At 42.8% G+C, this 24523-nt stretch overlaps 1 protein-coding gene across 7 annotated transcripts in view; it reads right to left on the bottom strand.

The window, feature by feature from the left end:
- Positions 1-385: 385 nt before the first annotated feature.
- CSNK1G1 (casein kinase 1 gamma 1) overlaps positions 386-24523 on the bottom strand; it is a 156417-nt gene continuing 132279 nt past the window's right edge. For 5 of the 7 annotated variants that reach the window (XM_061157343.1, XM_061157344.1, XM_061157345.1 and 2 more), the window contains 3 exons: positions 21317-21427; positions 13647-13753; positions 386-6328 (listed from right to left, as the gene is read on the bottom strand). In XM_061157343.1, coding sequence (XP_061013326.1) covers positions 6274-6328; positions 13647-13753; positions 21317-21427 — 273 coding nt within the window. In that variant the 3' untranslated portion in view covers positions 386-6273. Of the gene's footprint in view, positions 6329-13646; positions 13754-13778; positions 14876-21316; positions 21428-24523 lie in introns of those variants that run through there. The other 2 variants (XM_061157346.1, XM_061157347.1) reach the window with 2 other exon arrangements.

Here is a 24523-nt window from a genome sequence, read left to right on the forward strand (position 1 = left end):
CACCGGTGATTTTAGATTGTTACATAGTTACATCATAGTTACACCTTCTGTCTGTATAGATGTTCCTCATTAGCAGAGCAGAATTACAAAGCTGCCATTTCATAGTTGTTTCAGAGCAGATCTTAACTTCCTGGTATTCTAGCACTGAAGAACCACAGGGATACAGGGAGTTCCTGTATGTGATGAATGTCCAAATTCTTCTTTAAAGTGACTCACCTTCTAGGGCAATGTTCAACCCAAGAGAATGATGCAAGAATGTGAAGATATCAGGCATTATTTCCATTCCTGGAGCCTTCAATCATACTGAAGTTAGTCCTAGCTGGATTCTTAGTTACAAATGAACCAGGAGAGGTTAAAACCAAACCAACCAACCAAACAAGCAAAATTAGCCAAGAAAGGTAAGACATTTTATTTTACATACAAAAAGGGTGCAAACTGAGTCCTTTCCTCCCCAGACTGGAGAAGAGGTATACTTAAAGATCACATTTGTGTTTTCCATGGTGCCCTAGGAAATGGGCTACTCTGAGATAATATCAAGGCCCGTTTCCATTCACTTCAAAGAAGGCTACTTCCTCCGCAGAGGAGTTTTTACTAAATGGTGTACAAATCTCTCCTGGAGGAACCATTTCAAATACACCTGAAATTGACATTCATGTTTAAAAATACTACAAGTTTCATTTTCACAGCTGAGCTTTGCAGACCAGTGCCAGGGTTTATGAAACAATATTACATATCTAAAATAAAAGGTTAAAAATAAAGGCATTTAACAATAATCACATCCACACATCAATTAAAACTGATTTCCACAGCTGATTTACACATTATCTAGTCTTAAAAAAACTGCAATCAACATCCCAACATCTTTTTGAAAGTACAATGGGCAAAGATGTAAGAAACAGAAAAAATAATAATATAATAAATTAGAGCATGTATACATCCAATAGGAATTGAATCAACATTATTTTCCATGGCGGGGGGGGGGGGGGGCTTATAATATTTTTGGTTTCATGTCATTTTTTTTCTGCTGTTAACTCTTCTGCTTGATAAATGGGGCTCATTCCCAGAGCTTGCTGCTACACTAGAAACTCACTTGTTTCTTGTTTACTTCTGAAAATATTCAGGAACACATGATCCAGCAGCCTGGGCTGTTTTTTTTTTAAGGTGGGCTGTGAGTCTTTATGGAAATGAAATGGACACAGATGAGCGCTGGCATATGCAAACACACACACACACACACACACAGAAGCATACAAATGCAACCACACACACCCATCTGTATAGTCCTCCCCTTCCCCCACCCCTCCCCCCCAAGAAATGGCTCATCTTCCTGAGACATTCCTAACAGATCAATAAGCTTCTTAGAAAAGCTTTCAGTGTAAGGGCTGGCCTGGGATTTGGTCTGAAGCTCATGAAGGGGAACACTGAAAATGTCTCACCTGCTCTGAAAGAGGGGATTTGCGGGAAAGGGGCAGTCAGGACAGGTGTCCTCTTGTGTTACTGGGACGACTGCATGGCATCCCTGCTTCTTACCATGGACAAAGGTGGTGATGGCACTGGGAAGATGATCGTGAGGAGTACAAGAACAACAACAGCAAAATAAATTCCATCCACAGAACTGAGGTTCTTTTATAACATGGAGTTTGGTAACCAAACTAGAAATATACGGAGTACACGTTCACTTTTTTCCTTTGTAATACAAGCTGAGCTACAAATACACATTGGAGTGGATTTCCTGGTTGATTTTTAAAGGAAATATGTCAACTACTACTGTCTATATCCAGGGAACCTACTTACTATTTTGAATACAGTGGAGAAATCTATTCTTTTGCACTCAGTCACCTGCAAAAGGAATTAGGAAAAACAGATTTTTAAGACTGCTTAATTGCTCAAAGATTTCCAAGATTCCTTACTTGTGGCTAAAACACTGCTTAAGACGCTGCAAACCCTCAAAAGGGTCATGGTTTCCTTATTCATAAACAAAATCACTCCCTTTCCACACCAAAAAAATACAACCCACAGGGATCCTATTTTGATTCCTAGCAATCCATAAGGAGGAAGACTGGGAGTCACTGGCTGTCAGCCTTTAGGCAGGACCTTCCTGGAGCCCTGGAGTTGGCAAAAGCAAGAACCCCAGAGTAAAGTGCCTGTTGCTCACGTCAATCCAGATGGGGTACCGAGTCATCCTGGCCCCCTAAGGGTTTCTGGAATTCATCTGCCCACCTTGGATCAATGGTGGGGATGGTGGCAGTGGCCTCGCAAAGGCAATGCTGGCTGTATGGCACTGCAGGCTCCTGATCTGAGAAGTTCCAGCCCTAACGTGGCTCTGACACTGGAGACAGCACTGGCAGAGCAGTTCACTGAGAATGAAATCTGGTGTCAATATGGAAACAGAAGAGGTGACTGGGACACAGGAGGCATGTAGACATGCGTTAAATGAAAGATCAGTTTCCTCAGAGGAGATTCTTTCTGGGCTGCCATGAAAGCACTTATTTTTGAAAACTGCAGGCCATGCTGCTCACTGGAAGAGAGACGGGTTGTCTTTTGCATAAGAAAGGTTAAGGCTATGATCTTTAGTAACCACTCTCACATAACGTCACCCCCACTTATTTCTGACAACAAAAGTGATTACTAACACTGAGAACCAACACTGAATATGTACTCCCAACGTACATTTCCAGTGAACTAAGTTGAAAGGTACTTTCGAGGTGACGGACACCTTTTCTGGCTAATGACAGGGGCTATTTCTATGAACTTGGAGTTCACTGAGAATGAACAGGCAATCAATCCTTCTCCTGCAAAACTCAGAATCCTGCTATCTGCTGTTGCCCCTGCATTCCAAAGTACAGCGGGGCTTTAATTGAAGGCCAACTTAGTCACCTGACTTTGTACCTTCCCAGACCGTTTCCTCCTGGACAACCCCAAATGGCAGGAGCAGGTTAACGAAGGCAGTGAGAGCACACTGCTACTGGCACACGTTCCATCCTCGGGGAGCCATCTGGAGCAAGATCACTGGGGAACGCCAAGGGATGCACAGCAAGTGGTTGACCCTTACGTGCTTAGCCTGTCACGCTCTGGTCACAAGGGAGGACCATTCACATCTTGGCGGATTCCTGGCCTGCTTGCCTCGATCTGTTCAGGATGCAATGCCTGAAGGACGGCAGGGCTTGGGAGAACCCTGGCTGTTGTTAGTGCTTAATGCTAACTCAGCAACAACTGCATCAGTCCTGAAGAAGACCCCTAGGCATCACAGCTGTGAAGTGGGGAACTGCATGGACTATGGAGCAAGCAGATTTGGGAGGGTGGTAGGTGGAGGGAATGCCCACGCCAGAGGACCTGGCCAAGAAATGGAGGTAAGCAACGACAGCAACAGGGCTGAGGAAGCAACCCTGACGGGATGTGCTGATGGGGAGGGAACTGATGGCCAAATTACTCCTTAGGTACTCTTTTTAAAAGATCACAATAGAATCTCTCAGGGGTCTGCAACCACCCTGGAGTGCCAATGGCCCTGGGAGGATCACCATTACTTGGCATGCCAGAAAAATTTGTGTGTTTCACTTTTGTTATGAAAAATCAAATATCTGATAGATTTGTGGGAGGCTGAGGGTGAGAATAGTGCATTAGGAAGAACCCCTCACAACTGCTCAGGTTCAGTCCCCCAAGAGGCAGCGTTTAAAACAAACTTAAGACCCCCCAAAAGTCATAAACCCAGCTTTAAGAGGGCCTGCCCTGTAGCCAAGCTGGGAACTACCTTTTGCTTTCCTTGTGGAAGTGGGGAGGCACTTAGTGGAGTATGGAGGGCCAGGGACGCTCCAGACTTCGCCACTTGCCCTTGCCCTCCCTTGAGAAGCAAGGCCTTTTCTATACTGGGATGTGGAAGTTAAAGATTCTGTACAGGAAGTTAGAGTTACCCAAATTGAGAAGTTAGCTAAATGCCAATTGAGAAACTATGTAAGTTTCACTGACAGTGCCTGAACCACCAGCTAATGTCAAGGAAGCAAACCCCAATATTCAAAATTCTTGTGGGGAAGGGGTGTGTCCCTGAATCTCCCAGCCATTCTGTTTTATTTACAGGAAAATTTCTTTTAAAAAATGAAAGATCACAATCTTTACATAAGCTAGGCAAGTTTGAAGCCAATGAAGTGGCTAGCCAAGGCCCAGTGGAACACAAGTGAAGCCCAGTAACTCTGTTCCACGTAAGATACATCAAGGGACCTGTCACGGAAAATATCAACTACCCGAAAGTAGGCCCACACTCTCCAGTCCAAAAGACAGCTCTACACTTCAAGCCAGAGGCACTACTATGTTCCCCAAACCCCCCAGACTAAGTCACCAGTCACTATCCCCCATGGTTAGCTCTCTCTACCCCCAAATACAAGACCTCACTCTCTGATGGACTGAATCCTTTCTCCTCCATCTTCTCTGGAATGAGAAATCACTACTTGGATAAGTCACTCAACTCAAATCAAAATCAAGCATGAGGAGATTAACTCCACACACTGATGACTTTTCAAGCAGTGAATGAGAAACTGAGACACTTCACAGCAGCATGTCGTGTCAACAGCATGGGGGACGTGGAGAGTGGACAGGGGAGAACAGGCTCTAGACATGTGGCTGTCTTATCTAGCAGGAGTCAGTGTCCAAGTGAGAAGATGACTCCCTATCTTTCATTTCGGTCTCCTTTCCCCTGGAATTTTCCAGCAGTAACCAGCCCTACCCTCCTGTTCACTTAGAGCCCCGTGTATTGAGTCCTAAGCCTGCTGCTGTGGACCTGTTGGAAGAAGATCTGCAGATGCTTGGTTTCTGGTAAGGCAGGCAGACCAGCCCAAATGCTGTAACCCATCTACTGGGGCAAAAAGTACACACCAATTTTATTTCATGGCCCCTGCGATGAGCCAAATCCTGAGGTTTCCTCTGGCAGTTGGAAGGCAGGATCAATTTCCTCCTCCTTGTCCACTAAGTGGCAATATGGTGGTGGTGGTTTCATTACTACTTCTGTCCCCCAAGTCACTGAAGAAGTCACATGGCTATCTAGCTGGAAGTCCCTGGCAGTGGACAAAACAGGTATTTCCGGTTTTGTTAAGCATCTCCTTCTCTGGGATGAACTGTCTCCTGGTTGCAGTCTGGCTTGGCCAGCTCCTCCCACGTGCTGGAGAGCGAGGCTGTCCAAACTGCAGGCTGATGAGGTCAAGAGGCTCTGGGAGGGACATTCTTCAGCAGCCGAGAAGACGAATGAAAATTCAAGTATGTTTCCCTGCTAACCTGAGTGTTCACTCAGAAGGGCACAGAGTTTGGCTTCTTTTCTTCCCGGGTGCTGCAGACCCAACTCTTTCCACGGATAATGTCCTCTGGACCCATGTTCTCTTTGCATGGCTTGACTGGCCCCATCCCCCTCCAAACAGAAAAAAAGTAAAAAAATCCCAATATAACCAGACACAATATGCATCTGCCATGGTTTCTGTGTGTGTGTGTTAAGACAACAACGACAACGAAAAAGAGGGGAAAAAAAAAAACCAACTAAAAGTGCAATAAAGTCAGTCTTTTCCTTTGCTCAGGACAACTTGCAACGTTCTACTATGACTGTCTGGAGAACAGAGTTCGCTTGTCAAGAAAGCTGAGAGCGCCGACACGCAGGGACAGTAGACTGCAGATTCCTCACAGCTTGCGTGCTACAGTGTAACTTCACAGGAGGGAAGGAGGGAGTAACCTGCACCCCACGGCCCGCTGGGGGTGGAGGCTGCACAGGCGCGGAGGGAGCTGCGCCGCCGCCAACACACCTGGTGGGCGGAGAAGGTCCTTCTCCCGCTCTGGCCTGCGTCTCCCTCCCACTTTCCTGGCCACACCCCCAGCCTCTTAAACTCCTTCCGCAGACAAAGCCTTCAGCTCATTAGCTTGTGTGCTGGAGAGGGCTGAGGGTGGGGCAAGAGCCAGGAGTAACTAAGGGGTGGGAAGAGAACAGTAGTCCTTGAGTTTCTGTGAATGACACCGTCACTGTAAACAATAAGAAGGAGAGTCAGCCAGGCGGCCCAGAGGGCAAGCGGTGGAGACCCGCGGCTCTGGGACCTGCTCAGAGCCTTAGGCAGGTAGGGGTGGCCACTGACCCACTGGGCCCTGGCTGCCCACACGGGCTCCTTCTGGGGGCATCTGTTTTCTTCTTTTTGGTTTGGATCTCCACCCTCCCCCCACAGAGGAATCCCTTCCAATGAGAAATGGCAGGAGCTGCGGGTGCAATCGAGTCAGAGTCCCCGAGGCCTGAGGACTCCGGGGAGGCACTGGTCACTTGTGGCGCTGGGTGGTCTTCTTCCTTTTCCTCTTAAAGAAGCAGCAGCACCTGCAGCACAAGAAGATCACAAGTCAGCCTGCAGCTGTCACGGCTGCCTGCCTGCCTCTGTGGACTGCACCCACCCACAGGGCCGCCCACCATCTACGGTGCGCATACGGAGGCAGTGGGCAGTGTCTGCCGGGAAAGCCAAAGGAAACCTCTACTTTACTGCAAACCCTATCATTGGAGGGCTGCAGGCAGGGCAGGGCTCAGGCAGGCGTTTTTGAAAGGATGAAGAAGGCTTCTTTCCTAGTCTTAACACCTCAACCTGCCATCTTTCTTTACACTGAACCAAGGCTGGGGATCCTCAAAGCTGCACTGTGTGCCCCTTAATACAGAAGGCAAAATTATTTAATGTGACTTTAGTGGTCAGCGGGTATGGAAGCTAAACTAAGGCCAAACAAATGCCAAGAAAACTATGATGTCTGGAACTCTAGGAGGCTCTCACGATGCTACCAATGAAGGATTAAGGATTCTCCCTGCCCTCCATCCCCGGCCCTGGTCAGCTACCTGGTGTAGGCAGGAGAAGCCCTGACTCTAATCATTTGGTGAGCCCAGATCTCTTGACTGAAATCAGCACAGCCCACTCTTCATTTGGAGGATCAGTGCCATAATTCAAGAAGCAGCAGGTCGCACGGCCCTTCTCAGCCAGCTTTCTGAGGCTGTTGCTGGGCCAGACTGGGTTCAAGGACCAACCCTGTTTAGGGTGGCGGGTTGGGCCAGATCCCTTCATAAGCCCTCCAAGTGCTGCCTCCTGGGTGACAGCCACAACTCCGCCACATCCCTGAGCTTGGGTAACCCCCCCGCCCCAGGACTGCTGTCTTTGGAACTGGAAGTCGCTCTTGCTCAGGCAGTGACTATTCCAGAAGGGGGTGACGAGGGCTGTAGCACAGCTGGTACCAAAGATGTCCTTTCCAGGAAGCTAATGCATAAAAAATGAGAACACCAGGGGCAGAAAGTGGTGAGTGAGTCAAAGATGCCAGATGATGGAGGGTAGAGAAGCTGCAAGTGTAACTCAGGATTGCTGGATCCTTGAAAGAAAAGCTTTTCTCAGAAACTGTCTTTGGCTCTTTTGCCTAATCCTTTTGGGTTTAACATCAAAAGTATTCACAAAGAAATGAAGAGCTGTTGCTTACTTCCCTAAGCCCCTAAGTCCTCTGCTGTAGCTCAGATTCCCTCCTTTTTCAGCCAGACCCATTGGTATTCACACACCCAATGGACTAGTTACTAAAAATTTGGATAAAGTGTCTTCCTAGAATGTACAAATTGATGTTTACAGAGAAAAATGATGGGCTTTAACCATATCTGAATGAATTAAACATGGAGATGTTGGAAGCAGGCGCCTAAGACAGGCTTTAAAAAAAAAAAAAAACACTTTTTGAACAATTTTTTAAAAACACTGCTTTGTTTTTTTTTTTAATTTTTATTTATTTGTTTTGGGTGTGCTGGGTCTTTGTTACTGCCTGAGGGCTTTCCCTAGTTGCACTGGGCAAGCTTCTCATTTCGGTGGCATCTCTTGTTGTGGCTCGTGGGCTCTAGGGCTTCAGCAGTTGTGTTGCACGAGCTTAGTTGCCCTGCGGAAAGTAGAATCTTCCCAGACCAGGGTCGAACCTGTCTGTGTCCCCTGCGTTGGCAGGGAGATTCTTAACCATTGGACCACCAGGAAAGTCCTTAAGAGAGTCTTAAAAAAGATTTTCTGAGAGTATGATGACACATGTGATGTACTATTAATGGGTGGCAATATAGTCACTAAACAAAGTGTCCTTTGTGTTTAGAGACTGCATAATTTCTTTTAAATAAAAATGACCAACATTTTTTATTATCTTCAGTCCTTAATGGAATATCCTTGGGGAAGGATTTAAAAAAAAAGGTTTTTTTGTACATATGCTTTAGAAACAGACATTTTTCAAGGTGAATGTCCAGAAATTATTAAATAAGGTGAATGAAATCTCATGGGAGCACCAATGCTCCAGTAGAGCTACCTGTTCCCTGTTGACCATGATTTTCAGAGGGATCACTAACATTTAAGTCAATTTCTATTATTCTTTTCGGAGGGTGCTAAGATAATGATTTTGTGTTTTTAAGTAAGAGCAATCATTTAAAAGTTCATACTGTTTTGGTCCAATTCAAATGATACAATTTTTCTTTTACCTCCTCCAGGGCAAGTCATAAAAATTAGTATCTACTGATAAGCATATCATAACCTGATGTGCAAAGCCAAATTCACCTGACTGGAGGAGAGTGTAAGCTGTGGTTTAGAGCTTTAGATTAATTTTTGTTAGTTACTATAGTTAGAACTTCAGCAGTAGCAGAAGCTTTTAATAATTTTCTACCCATGAGGAAATGGTCTCTGGAATCTACTCTTTGGTTTCTGTGGTGAGTACCAGCAATAGGACCTGTAAAACTTCATCAGACACCAAACCAGTTCACTGACTGACTCCATACAGATGTCTTATTCTCAGAAGAGGATGAAAGACAAGTGATAAACCCTTCCTGGGTCTTGGGTTTTCTTCCAGCTGATTCTTTGATTTGCTCTCCCTTCAGCTTTTCCTGTATTATGCTTCTCTGTTGTACTGGCACACCCTTCCTTGGCGCTAATACTGGGGTTAAGCCCCACAGTATCCATCAAGTCTTCCTTAACCACCCCTGTTGACACTGACCTCTCAAGGGACAATCACATGTGGTCTTTCAAGCATGTATGTCTTACCTCTCCAGGTAGATTGCACCTAAGCTCTTTGGGGAAGGCCTTGGGACCCCCTAGAGTTCCAAACATAGAGTAGATGAGCACATAATAGGCCCTCTGCAGTTAGGATCATGCGACTGACATCTCACAGGAAAATATCGACCATGACAATGTCAGATTACACAGACACATGTCTGGTAAATAAATAGGCCAAAGGTACTCCTTGGACTGCAATACTACAAATTCTATCTCCACCAAACGCAACTGTTATCTTCAATACACCCTGCCACTGGGGAAACCCTGCAGGCAACTCGGCTAGACTGGGAGAAACTGGTGCCCAACCCAGTCACTGAAGACAAGTAGGAACCAGGCAGTAGCAGAGCCCAGCAGACTGTAATCACCACACAGAATGTTATCCCATGCGTGCAGACAACGTGGGGGAGGACTCCAGACCACAACAGGCCACAGCTCACAAGCACCTGGAGAGTCAAGGCAGTGTCCAGGGAGAAAGGTGGCAAGGGGCTCTGTCTTCCAGCAAGAATGTGCCTCAGCCAACACAGAATCTTTAGGGCCTCCCCTTCAGCACACCTCATGCTGCAACTAAAAACACATTCAAGGAACCTTTTCTGGGGGTGGAAACAAGAGGCCCCAATATCTCATGAGTCAAGTCAGTCCATGGCCCACTAAACCCTTAAAGGAAGGGAAAAGGAGAGAAAAGCGGGGGTGGGGGGGGAGGGAAGACAGTAAATGAAAAACAAACAAAAAACTCAAAACAGCAACAACAAACTGTCCATCTTTCCCCCCAGAAGTAGCTCCCTTACTCAGAGAGACTCATATTCTACAGATGGAAAAATCAGCTAAACCAAAAAGAAAAGTCACAGATTTTTCCAAAGCTGCTAATTTCAAGGTTAGAGACCAAGCCACAGAATGTGAGATTATCTGGCAATGACTGTTGTGAGGAGTAACTAGATTCTGATTATACAACTGATACAGTAACTCAGTCTTCTTACCTCTGTCCCTCTCTGTCTGATAATATCTGGCTGTGTTAATTTCAGAAAAAAATCTGCTCAGCTAAAAATGAAGAGACAATTTTGGATACTGTGGGATACTGTTTTGACAGGAAGAGGCAGCAGTGTGGTGGGTTTGAAAGGAGACAAGCAACGGATGAATTCCCAGGTACAGGCCTGCCCATTACCACCTTGTGGATCTAGCGCCCCGGCCTGGGTGGGGACAGCACAAGGTGGCATACGGAAGCCACTGAGTGTTCCTGAGGCATTTTGTTTGGCTTTGCCAATCCCAACCTAGCCTGGTCCACTCCCCGAGCATGTGAACTGGAGAGAGGGACTCACCACAGGTTGAGCATTTTCAGGCAGCTACAGAGTGTGTGAAGAGAAAAACACAGAAAGGAAGAGAGAGAAAGAGAGATATTAGTCCACAGAGGTGAGAGGAAAGCGACTCCCTGTGAGCCATGCAAACATGCAGTATGTGTCTGTGTTTAGGTTCTTCCTCGGTCAAGGTAGGGTGAGTAGGCCCAGGCCACTTGGTCCCCACAACTGAAGTGGAGGGGGAAGGGGAAGGTGCCTGACAGAAACGTCAAGGTGGGAGCTGGAGCTCAGTGAGGACTAGGGCAAAACTGAAACAGCTGGTGGGAGCCCCGAGAGTGGGCTTTCCTGGGCAACTTCCAGAAAGGGAGCAGGAGAAAGGGCATATGATCCTGCTGGTATGAATTCAAACAGGCACAAGGCTGAGTCATTCTGATTCCCGCACGAAGTCATACCACGCAACTGGTTAAGCTGACCTCCCAAATATCCTGAGGGAAAGAGAAGTCCCTGGCCTTTCTATAAGACCAACATACATGCCTGACCAAAAAGGCCAGCAGTTAGCTCTTCCTCTAGAGGGGAAAACAGGCTTCAGAGACACTTTATCCTATTAGGAGAGAACAAGGAGTGTCACTGCTGCTCTGGATTAAGTTATAACTGCCAGAGAAGGGCCTAAATCCCATTCTTGTTAATTCTCAGGGGAAATGAGGCCCACATGTGCCAAGTTGTAGCTAAAGTCAGTGGATAACCAAAAGTTCCTGTGTTCTTACAAAAGTCAACCAAAAAGCTGCCTTGCCTCACTACCCTTTCAATCACACTTAAACAAGGATATGTGTCCTAGAGCTAAATGTAAGATAGACATTTATTTTGTTTATAGTACAAAGAAACAAGATCCTGTTCTCTCCTCCTTTACACGAAGCAAGCTGGGTGAGGAACCCAAAATCAAAAGCTTGGATGTGAAAGTTTCACACTGTTTGCTCAGGACCCTCGTTGAATCTTAATCTAAAAGCAACAGCCCCCTCTTCTTCCACAAGCAGGTTGCACGGACAAGTGGCATCAGAGCTGTGTGCAATGAGGAGTTGTGTGGGATGCCTTGTGCTTCTCTAGCTGTGACTTCTTCCCATGAAACCAGGCAGGTGGACACATGGCTCCCCCCACTACTCCCCTCATACATAAAAGACCACAAAGAAAAACACAGGGCTGTGCCCTGACAGTTCTCTGGGCAAGATGGATTGGCAGCTGAGGAAATCACTGGGGGAGTCAGCACACAACATGTCCTAAGCCACGCTTCTGGATGACATTCGGCCAAATACGATTGCTCCCCTCTGGCTTCCACACCTTTCAGAAGGCTCGAACCTGGCACAGAGGTCCTTTTTGCTGAATGGGGAGGCTTTAAACTCTCTTTATGTCCTGGAATTTAGATTATGTCAGAACAGAACACACCAGACTGAAATCTCTTTGTGCGAATGGTCCCCTATCTTATACATAGAACACAAACACCACACTCACATATACAATTAGTATACACATTTACCAAAATGAAATGAAATAAACTGGTTCTGTACAGGGCATATTATAAGACTAAAGCCCATTCTATCCTGGTATTCAGAGCACAGTAGTAAATCCACCTAGTCTTCTGAGTAATAGCCACAACAGTGGATTGGGAGTGAGGTGGGGGTGGGTGGAATGGTGCAGTCGCCTGTCAGCTCAGACAATATTTGGGTCAGACCACACCCAGTACGGTGGTTCCCAACCTCAGCTACACGTCTGAATCACCTGAACTTTAAAAATTTCTGATGCTCAGGCCATATCCCTGATAAATGAACCCAGGATTCAGGCCTTTGTATTTTCTGATGTGGCCCAGGAGACTCCAAGGTGCAGCCAAGGTTGAGGGCTCAGAAACCACACTGTATATTTGGAAGAATGAAGTTTTGTCATGGGAACTGAAATACTGAGTACCATGAAAACTTCCAAACTCCCTGAGAATAGGGAGCATGTTTCCTTACTGAAAACAGTCCCCTCCTGACTTTAAACCCCTCTTTTGCCCTCCCTGTATATTAGGCCTTACTTTAGCCAGGAGAGGGCTATCTGAAGCTGCCTACAGTGAGCAGGGACTCAGCAAGAGAGTCCAAGTCTTTTTATTTCTTTGTGTGAATAGCCCCCTATCTACTGGGTAGGAATCCTCAAGCCCTGGCTTCTGAAGGAAAGGATCTTTGAAAGCAAAGTGAGTTCATCACAGAGATGGGTGGCAGAGCACAGGAGTGGGCAGGGGAACAACCATGCAAAGTTGTACTGATATCTAGAAGGAAGAATGCAGATCCTGATTAGCCTCTTACTACCTCCTACGGAGGCACAAACATCTTCCGGCAGGTACTTTGGCTATCTGGGGGCTCAAAAGATCATTTAAGGCACAGTATCATTATAGATGATGTTGCCTGCTTCTGAGAACAAGATATGGGAACAACCAGTATGTTCTCCAAGGGTTTATAAGAAAATTCATCCATGATGGGCATGGCAGAAGTTGCTAATCTGTGAAGGACTTCTCTCTCCCTACCTGATGTTGTACTGGAGCTTAAATCTGGACCTGAACTCAGGCTGGGACAAAAAGGGAAAGTAGTGAGGGAGATGCTGCTTCTGTAGCAGAATCAGCAGTATTTCACCTTCGACCCCATTTTCTAAGAGTTTAAACACAGACCATGCAGAGAGCACTAGAGGCCAGTGGGATGGGAAGGGCAAGGCAGTCACATGCAAGAGAAGCAGAAAAGGGAAGAGGGGCTCCCCCACCTTCTTGGGGTTAGTGTGATTTCCTCTCCTTCCCAAGATTCACTCATTCAACAGGTGCAGATAACTGACTAATCCAAGTCTCTCTGAATTCAGAGTACTTTGAGAACAAAAGGGCTCTGAGGCCCTTGTCTAGGACTACAGATATACAGTGGTTAGCCAAGAACCAGAAATCAAAGGCTGGTCAGCATGGCCCATGGTGAGACAAGCAGATTTTTCTCTGTCCCTTAGGGAGCAAGAGGCTCCAGGGCCCCCAAGAGGCTCATGACTATTCTTGGGTGTAGCTTTTCTACCATGATCCTTTTAGGTTACTATGTCTTTTCATCCATGTGGACTAGAAAAAGTGACTGTCTTCCCAGAAATCACAGCTAAAGAAGGGTGGCGGTGGCTAAGGTACCATGCACAGAATAAAATGGTCAAAGGAAGAAAGCGGTGGGCACAAGCATGAGGAGTCCAGTCTGAAATGAACAGCACACGAGAGGAAAAGACAGAGAAAAGGTTTTTCAGCCTATAACTCAGAAGCCCCCTGAAAAGATGAACGTACTTAGCTTCCTCCACTACCTCCACCTCGGCGTGAGCAGTGATGGGTGCGTTGGAGTGGGCTCCCGTGGGGTCGTCAACATTCAGCTCTCCATTGGTTGAGCTAACCACCTGAAACAGAAGGACAGAGTGTGACAGACACCATGGCAATCGGAGCCTCCTGCCAGTGCCAGAGAGGCTCACTAAGGGAGGTCTGGTCTCTAGCTTAGGTAAGAGCCAGGCAATGTTTAGAACGTTTGTTTTTCTGGGCTGCGGGGCCAAACGTCCTAATTTAGGGAATGTGCCCAGACCCATATCATGTGAAAACACAAAACTCATTAACTATGATAACTTTCATACTGAATGCCTACTCTGTGTTAGGAACTCTTGCTACATTGTGTTGTGTTGTATGTGTGTGTGTAAATCTAATCCTCACACAGAAATCCTACAGAATAGTTGATATTACTGTCTCTAATTCTGTCCCTCTCAGCTTATTATGTTATAATCATATACAGACTCAGTGATGATGTTAAGAAAAAATCTAAAGAGGAAATCAATAGTAAGCATCGAAAACTATAAGCAGTCACACTTTCCTTCAGCAATTTCTTCGCAGCTTTGGACCTTCGGTTTGAAGTTACTCAAATAAGACTGCCACATCCTCTCTGTGTGAGAGGGCAGACAGGAAGGAAACACTTTCCCTTGGAAGACCGATCTTATGTTAACAACCTTTATTTCAGGTTCAGTGTCATCCCATTTCTCACTGATGGTCCCCGAACTGTAACTGAAGGCTCTCACTCCTGTCATCTGGTTAATGTGGAACCGATCAGGCTTCTCTTGCTTGTGCAGCTGCTTCTGTCACCTGGATTCATTTCCAGCACATGATTCCTGCTTATGTGGGTGCTGGGAAGTGGGAAAAGGGACCCCGCTGGACAAACCACTCTGCTGTTAAAGACCTTGGCTGAAACATGGGAGAGAACCACAAAATAGGATAAATGGTTCAGATATCAAATGCCCCTGGGTAAGTAACTTTTCATCTATATGAGACAGTTGCTTATAGACTGATGTGAGAAATATAAGAAAATGCATGAAACCATGTCTGTTATAATACCTGGTGCACAATAACGGAGACAGCACAGTAGGTAAGAAAAGGGCTCTAGACTTACTCAGCCCTGGGTTAGAACCCTAGCTCCACCACTTACTTGCTGTGGGTCCTTGGGCAAGATCCTCACTCTTTCTGTGCCTGAGCTTCCTAATCTGTAAAATGGGGAAACAATGCTGCTTACCTAATTGGGTTACTGTGCAGACAACTCACAGAAAGCGCTTAGCCCAGTGTCATGGTACATGATAATGGCCCAATAAACATTCACAGTACTGTTATTCTCCCTCCATAAATGTTTACTTTTATCTCCCTCTAGAGCTGGGAGGGAGTAATCTGTAAAAATTTCCTGCACACTTATAGAGAGGGAAATGTTTAGTCTAAGGAATCTTTGAGGTATTTATTCAAAAAGGAAAGGGCAGACAAGGTGAATACTACTTATCAGCAGTCTTTGCCCACCATTATTTCTAAACTAGAAGTATTTATTATTCTTATTAATTACATCAATATAAGCTTTAAAAAATTATTAACAATGTTGTACAGTTAGTCAAGGAGGCATACAACATTAAACCTGGACTTACCCATGGGAGACCCAAAATTTGCTAGTAATCAAATTTAGCATCTCTGATCAATGAAACCACCTAACCTTATTTATCTCCTGATATGATATAATGAATACTACATAGTATTACCTATATAGTATTCTTGCAAAAAAAAATTTATCTGAATCTTAAGTATGAAGGAAAAAAAATAAGACAGATTCAAAGTGCAGGACATTCTCTATAAGACAAGAAGTCCAAATTCTTTAAAAAAGATATGTCTCAGAAATCTTTTTTTTTTTTTAAACACAGAGGTGATCTTTACAGATTAAAAGAAATTAAGAGACTGAAGAGGCATAACAACCAAATGCAGTGTATGAACCCTAATTAGATCCTGAACACTACAAAATAAATTCTGGAGACAACTGGGGGAAATGTGATATGACTGTATACAAGCTACTATGGAATTATTAATTTTCTTATATGTGACAGTGGTGGTGCTGGTTGTATGACAGAATGGCTTCATTCTAAGGAGAAGCAGGCTGAAGTATTTTGGGATGAAATGTACTTACAAATATTTTAAAAACACCCCTCCTGAGTTAAAGAAAATATGGCAAAAATCAATCATTTGTTAATCTAGTTAAGGATACACACAGGCTCACTGCATCTCCCCTTCAACTTTGCTGTAGATTTTAAAATTTCATAATGAAAAAGTTGGGGAAAATGAAAAGTTTCAACAAAAATGAAAAGTTGAGGAGAGAAGGTTTATAGACTGGATAACTCCAGTCCTGCTAATGTTGTCCTGTTAATTGCCTCAGCCTACATATGCTTCTGGTGGGCACAAGAAGAAATCACAGTATGTTTTTTAATAAACAATTCAGGAACTAGATAAGATGTTAAATGAAATGTCTTGGCCTCTACTGACATAAATGAAGCGACAGTCAGCATCACCACTGTGAACTGCCCGGTCACGTTGGGTCATGGCACTTGCTCACAGCATTTCACACGTCTCATACTCTCTAATTTCTCCTTACTATGTTGCCACTTGACCCACAAGCAATGTCCTTGGGTGCCCCATTTTACAGACTAGACATCTTGTCTGCATCCAGGAGTATCTGGTCTCAAACAAATCAGGCACAAACGACAGCTTTACCATCCACTGTCTAACCTTAAACTTAACTGCATCTAAAATATACTTGGGAAACAAGGGCAACTAATCTGGACCTCTAGAGCATACACTTAATTATTTCAGGTTGGAGGTATAGTTTGTCAAACCATGGGACTGCCTAGGTGTGCAGTGGAACAAATATCTAGTGGAGGTGACCAAGAGCTGGATTCTCGACTGTCAACATTCTCTGTGAGCCCTGGTTTCTAATTCCGTTAAGAATAGGCCAATAACCACCTTGGTTCTATTAACCTCGTAATTACATGGCAGTTAAACATAATAATGTTTAGGAAAACAATCTGAAAAACTGTGAAGAACTCTAAGGCTGTAACAAATCATTAGTATTTGAAACTATCATTTATACTTTTCCATTATTTTAGAATAACCTAATTAAAAAGTAGGCTGTATTTGTATACCTCGAACACTGGCAATTTATTTTGCTGTAATCACTATTAATAATACTAATCTCACATTTCTCTGGCTATATCCTGTAAGACCAAAGTAATTAATACAGGATTATCCATGAAAGAGACTAATGTGAAGTATTGTTTTGAACTTTAGCCCTTCATACTGGTAGCATCCCTTTTAAGGGATCTGAGTTACAAGCCCTGCTTTTCAAGTTGTTACCATGAAGAAAAATCAAGAGTTATGTACCAAAGGAAGCAGTACTTTAGCTGATAACCAACATTTCAATCCTAATACATTTGGTAATTCAAAACTAATACATTTGGGAATTCTCTGCTTTAGTTTCCCTATCTATAAAATTGGAATAACACTGATCTTAGTAAGAGTTGTAAATAATTATAAAGATTTGAGCAAAGTGAATATTAGCTAAACATTAAATGTCATTCTTAAGTTGTATGCCCTTGTATCTCCTATATATTTTAATTTAAACAATTTTAGACCTTTTTTTTTGACAGAAGTGAAAGTAAGAAAGTGAAAGTTGCTCAGTCCTGTCCATGACTCTTTGCAACCCCATGTACTATGCCTTTCCCTTCTCCAGGGGATTTTCCCAACCCAGGGATTGAAACCAGGTCTCTCGCATTGCAGGTGGGTTCTTTACCAGCTGAGCCACATGGGAAGCCCAAGAATACTGGAGTGGGTAGCCAATCCCTTCTCCAGCAGATCTTCCCAACCCAGGAATCGAACCAGGGTCTCCTGCATTGCAGGTGGATTCTTTACTAACTGAGCTACAAGGGAAGCCAAATTTTACATACTGTTGGATGGGATGCTTTTTCCACAATATATTTTGGCCATTTTCCATGACATCCAGAGATCTGTCTCTCCACAGTATAAACGTATTATATTTGTTTAGTTAATGCTAAACGCAGATATTCAGTAAGTGTAAAATACATACTAGGTTTCAAAGACTTATTATTAAGGTTAGTTTCACCTGTTTCTTCTATGCATCTTTACTATTTGTACATTTTTTTCCCCTGTACTTTTTTGAGGGCTATTTATCTGAAACTGGATTCACTGGGTCAAAAGCGGTAGATATTTAAGATTTTAACAGGTATTGCCAAATTACCTCCATAATAGTTGAAACTCATGTTTCAACAACACTAGATGAATTGGCTATTAAACTTACAAATTTTTGCAAATGAGATAATCAGAAACTGATACATGTGTATACATATATTGACATATTTTTTTAAATTGTTAGGTTTTATTTTTATTAGTTATACAAGCACACTGGGTAAAGAATCAAATATTTATACTCAGATACTTGTGAAAAACATTAATCTCTTTCCTCCACTCCACCATTTCCCCTTCCTTTATAGCTGATTCCTTTGTTTTTCACTTCCATATCTCTGAATAACATGCATCTTGATTTGTTATTTTTAGGCAGTGTATTCACCTTTTTTATCTTTTTATTCCCCCATTAAAGTTTATATAGTAATTGCTAAATCAATTCTTAGTGTTTACAACAATTAAAGGCTATTTACAGCTGTATCATGGAGTGTACCATAGTTATCTTTTCTTCCCTGTATAATTTCTTGTTTGCCATTGAGTTAACTGATAAAATTGCTCTCCAGGCCTCCTGACCAGCTCTGTTTGGGACAGGCTGTCCTCTTCTACTGGAAGACAGCTGTCAATCTGGGACCGCCTGTCTTTATAGTGCTGCTTTCCTGAGTTGGATCTCGTTTCCTGGATTCTATATTTACTCTTTCTTGGTTGATTCACTCATTTTCATAGCACACATCCTCCTACAGCTTCACAAGGGTGCATGAGAAATAAAATTACTGGGACCACAGATTTTTGAAAATGTCTTTATTACATATTTCAACCAGAATTGACAGTTTGCAGAAGTACAGAATTCTAGGTAGGAAATCATTTTTTCTTGGTTTTGAAGGGATTGCTCATTGCCTTCTAGCTTCCAGTACTGCTGTTCAGAAACCTGAGGCTATACTAAGTCCTGGTCCTTTATTTGCATGTGACTGTTTTCTTTTTCTGGAAACTTGAAGGGTTTGCTCTTTGTCCTCAGTGTTTTGAAATTTCACATTGATATACTTTGATGTGATTTCACCACCCATTTACGCTGGGCACTCGGTGGGCCTTCTGATCTGGAAACGAGTCTCTGAGATCTCTGAGATCTGCGAAGGTATTCTATCCACGAGTTCTGCCCCCGCCCCCCACTTCCTCTGTGTGCTCTCTGGAACTCCCATTATCTAGAAATTGGAGCTTCTGGTCTCTTCTTAAATCTTACGTTGTTTCCCACTATTTTTATCTCTATTTGCTCTACTTTCTGGGAGACTTCCTCACAACTTTATCTTCCAAAGTTTTGAGCTTCTTGTTTTTGGGCCACACCACATGGCATATGGGATCTTAGTTCCCCAATCAGCGATCGAACCCATCCCCCCTGAAGCGCTGAGTCCTAGCCTCTGGACAGCCAGGGAATTCCCAACTATTGCGTTTTAATTTTTTCTTAACGTATTTATTTTTTAATTGAAGGATAATTGAGTTTTAATTTTTTGTTTATTATGTTTTTAATTTCCAAAAGCTCTCTCTTTTTTTTTTTTTTTGGTTTGTTTGCTCTTAGAATATTTCTTTTAAATGTAGCATCCTGTCTTGCTTCACAGTAGCAGTATCTTCTATGAGGTTTTTAATAACAAAGTATTTTTTTGTTGCTGTTGTTGCTCTTTTTGGTCTCTTTTTAAGGGCTTTCTTCAGAAATCTGATAATCCCTGAATGTTTGCTCATATTTAAAAGTAGAATAAAGTAAACTGGCACTGTGAGTATAGAGATGGGACTTCTAAGATGATCTCATAGCAGAATGATCTGGCTGGCCAATTCATTAGGGAAACCCAGTTGTGAGGAGGCTCAAATGTTTTCTCTGGGGGTGGTTAGATCCCCCAGAGCTGACTCAAGCTCATACCTTTAAGGTACACACCTGACTATCTGCATTCTTAAGTACTAAATGGGAAAGCAGGCAGTCAGTATGCACATATTCATTTAATCTCCCCTTTTCCAGTATGGTATTCCACCCTCAAATGTGCCTTGTATCTCCTAATCCAGAGACCATCTTTTTTTTTTTCTTTTGGCCATGCTGCATGGCATGTGGGATATTAGTTCCCTGACCAGGGATAGAACCCGTACTGTCTGTATTGAAAGTGCAAAGTCTTAACCACTGAACCACCAGGGAAGCCCCAGGGACCATTTTTTTGCCCTCTCCAGGGAATAACCTTTGGTCTTTGCTGTAGAGGACAAGTAGGGATCTCTGGCTTCTTAAACAGACTTTAAACCAACGTTCAATTTAGCACACACCTCTCCGCACTTTCTGAGCTTTTTGGGGACTCCCTGCCGTAAACAGTTTCTCAGCTTTCTCTTGTATTGGTTCAGACTTTCATTTTCTTGGGACTCCTAAGTCATTTAATAATTGCCCATCTGCTATCCAGCTTCTGACATTTGATTGCTGTTGCCTCCTTGTCTGTTTTCTCCATTCTTATATGGATTTCTGCCTTAAAAAAAACCTCCTTATCATTCTTTTAGTGTTATTTCAGACGGGATTGTCTTCAATCCATCATTTTTACCTAGATGCTCCTACGAGAACATTTTTGGTTTACAGGTCAAAGCTGTCCTTTGAATAACACGACCTTCAGTAAGTCAGTCCATGTACAGATGTATCTTAAATAATCAGCCTATCAAGATATATTTTTATGCAAAAGGCTTACCTATCCCTTTTTAAGAATAAGAATTTATGTTCGGTAGCTCTGGGTTCACCTGTGTGCCCCAACTGGTGCTGTCACTTACCAGTATGAGAAAAACAATCAGGTTAAGATTATTAAAATAGTGACATGTGTGAAAAGTTAAGAGACACAAGATGTTCTTAAGTATAAGAGAAAATAAAGATTCAAAATAGTCCAAAGGAAATCAGAAATAATTATTTGAGGAAGGAAAAAAGAACATAGCCCAAGTCCTTGAGTCCCTACTCATAAATGGATGAGTGAGGCCAATAAACAATTTGTCCTTATGTGCTAGGGCACGTATCATCATAGAATGAGCTACATATGCAGTTCTCTATTCTCAAAATACTTATTTTAAAAGGCTCAGATCTTTACAGTTTCCAGACTTGACACTAAAAGACTTCTACCTTGACATTATTTTATGGTCTATCATGAATGGATCAAGATTGAAGAATTCATTTCACCAGAAATTAGTATCAGAAATCATATACATATTTCTTAGTCGATTAGAACAACCAGCAATCATCTCAACAAGTGATTCTTACAATGCACCTCAGTAGAAAATCAGCACAGAGATATGCAGTTAACCGTAAGAGCAGCTCAACCTTACTGTGAGACTCCATTCTAAAGGAACCTGAGTTTCAGAAGCAAGCCAACATTCTACCAGCCAAGCTGGGAGGGCCAGGAGAAGGCAAGGAAGGCAGCAAGTACCTGCACTGATCCCCCATGGCGGTCTGCGGCCAAGTGAGACGTCAGGTATGAGGTATTGGTCTGCCGGCTCGGCTGGATTTCCCACTCTCCTCGGCGCTCTGACGATGCAGTCTGCTCAGGCATTAGGAAGCATGAGAGCAAGATATGGAAGGAAAGGTGAAGCAACAGCAAGCAATTACAAAATCAAGTACATTAGTGTCCCTTCAGGTTTTGTTTTTGTTTTGGATCTTGAACTAACAACTGCTGCAAAGCACTGAGAAAAAGCTTGGCTACATTCATTTCAGCCTAACTAGTCAACACATAACTGTCTCTAACATACCAACCTTGCCGAGACACAGAAAAACAATAATTACCACAAGAGGAGGTTAAAAAAGAAAATCTATCAAAAGTTGGAATCATCTTTTAGTTTCCACATTCATAAAATTTCAGTAGCCACTAAACAGACCAAATTCAGAAAGTTGGGATTGCTGCACAAAGGAATAATCATACTTAAATCATTTCACTGATTAAAGATCTACCTAAATAGGTAGTAATCAATACAGAAAACTCCGAGCGCTAGGAATTAAGATAGTAAGTCTTTTCCTTGAATAGGGAGCCCACTACTCTCAAACTTCCAGAAGACTTTCAACTAATATAAAATGAGCAGTAGCGGGAATATGTTCTCTTCTCTAAAAGGATGAGTGAAGTCTCTCTTCAAAAGTAGGTTCAGAGGTCAAGAAGATGAAAAGATGAAGGAAAATAAGGCTACAACGTTCCTCAGATTCCTCTAGTTATCTGTCTCCAGTCAGTTATCTGTCTCCAGGAATTAGAAAAAGTTTAGATAAGACTACATAAACTATTTTCTTCTAGAAAGCAAAAGGCAGATCTTTTCCCAGCAAAAGGAGGGCTTTTGATTCAAAATCTCGTTGGGTTCTGCTTTCACCTTTGCTGTCTGTCAGGCTCTCTTCATTCCTTCTTCACCTGTTTTTTAGATCTCACACTATTCTAATCTTGCTCATATGTCATGTCTGTTCTCAAGAATCTGTTTAGGTGCCTCTTCCCCTGTACCAGATGGCTGAGGAGGTGTTAACATAATGGTGCTCAGCTGTTAACAGTCCTAAGGCTCTACAAAAATGAAAAATGAGGTGTTGGAGAGGCAGCAATGAGGGATTAGTAAATCAAATTTTAATTGCTGCTGATAATAAACAGCAGCAGGGGCTGGGATGTGATATTGCTTCTCTGCATGAAAACTAGTAAGGATGCTATAAATATTAGAAATATAGCTATAAATGTTGTATTCTTTAAAAAAAAATTTAGGGGGGGAGACTGAAATAGTAGTAGTTTGAGGTTCCATTTCACTCACCCCCTTCTGGAACTCATTGACAAAGAGTGGTTTTAAGCTCATCTACAAATCACAAAAAAGCTTTGCCTGCCCCCCTGCCCCCACTGAAAAGGCATCATATACCAGCTGCAACTTACTCATCTTCTTAACTAATGGAATATGAAGTCACATGGGTAACAGCATTATAAAAGATGCTGGCCATGTTTTCTGATATTCCTCTATAAGAAGGCAGCTGTATTAACTTGCTTGCTATAAACTCTAACAAGAGAAAGGTTTAGTTTTATTCTGCGAATCATATTTGAGAGAATCAAAGCTACCCCCCCCCCCAAGAAAAAAGCTACCCCAAATATCTCCCTACCCACTCCTGCCAAGAGAGGTTCAGATGTTTCATTTCTCCAAAATAAGACTGTGATTTATAACATAATCATAATTATTTTATAAACCAATATCCATAGCCTAGGAGTGCTTAATCTCATCTATTCTACTAGTGGAGATTTGAGACAACATCTGTTCTTCTAATATTATAAGTAATATCTATAACTAAATATCTATTAGTGATAGCCTCTTCGGTTCTCTCTAGGACTTTATAAATTTTCTTATAATATTTAAGTAGATTATACGCTTCTAAACTACTATATAGAATTGTTTGTTCTCAAAATATTTAAATGCTTAGAAAACATACATTTTTAAGTCATTCGGGGCTGTTTTGAGTTCTATGAGACATGTTCAGTGCAATACTTCTCTCATGAAAAGTCTGTTTTGCATTTGTTTTTAGGGCAGATGAAACATATAGAAAACACTCATTCTTTTAAGCTTAACAAAACCTCGGGCAGCTGGATCAGCTATTAATTCTGTTTTTCCTGAAATACATATCAGAAGTCTGATTTGATGCTACCATCTGATTCCCAGGGATATATACATGCTTATATTCATTCTAGATAAACAGGTAACTTGTTGGAATAATTAAGATTTTTGTCTAAATGAAAATAGCAAGACATTTTTTCAAAGGCCTTAAAGTTACACTCCATCCTCAAAGCAATGTTCTATTTGTCTTTTGAAGAGAGAAAAATAATGCTAGCATTTGACACTGCTTCGTAAATGTGACAAGTGAATAATACATGGCACCATCCCACTGCCCTCTGACACCTTCTCTATCCACCGAAAGCAGCAAAACCAAGAGAGAGATCTGAACTCAGGGTTGTTGGTTTATTACTCTGGGAACTACTTTCATCATAATGCTAAACTCTACGGCTATTCTTTTCTAGAATTTAAGGGTTTGGACTGATGTATAGAAGCTGATGTAAGTAGAAGGGTTCATTTGCCAGTTTTAGAAAGCAACTGAGTGCCTAGAAGCTAAATGAAACCAAAGAATGTCAACAACTACAGAACTCTACTAGTCTACCTGCCCTTGAAAGGTACTCTAGGCAATGCTGTATACACAGGAGTTACGATAGGCGTAATCAGCACAGGAGCCAGCTAAATATCAAGCAAACCAGTGGAGGAGATCACCATGTAAACCCTTCATTGGTAAAAATCATTCATGCAACATGTCTATCTAATAAGCAATCAGGAGAGTCATTCAACAAAAACAATCTCTCTGCATTACTTCAAAGACAAAGGTCCACATGGAGTGTGAGTAGTCCCCAAAGGCACCAGCAGGAAACTCAAGTAGTGGGAATTCCTTGGGGTAATGCTTTAAAATCTTCAGCTGGGATTGTATTGCCTGTGTGGAAATGCTTGGTTTACTATGTAGTAGGTGAACATGGAAACAAAAAAAGGCAGCAACCGAGCAGAGAATAAATCAAAAGCAAAGCTACAAAAAATAGTTTAGGGAAAACATGTAAGACTAGTGTAAAAAGTTGAAACCACCCCTTTGCCTAGAGCAG

The sequence above is a fragment of the Dama dama genome, chromosome 12 (genome assembly GCF_033118175.1).
Source record: "Dama dama isolate Ldn47 chromosome 12, ASM3311817v1, whole genome shotgun sequence".
Taxonomy (NCBI): Eukaryota; Metazoa; Chordata; class Mammalia; order Artiodactyla; family Cervidae; genus Dama; species Dama dama.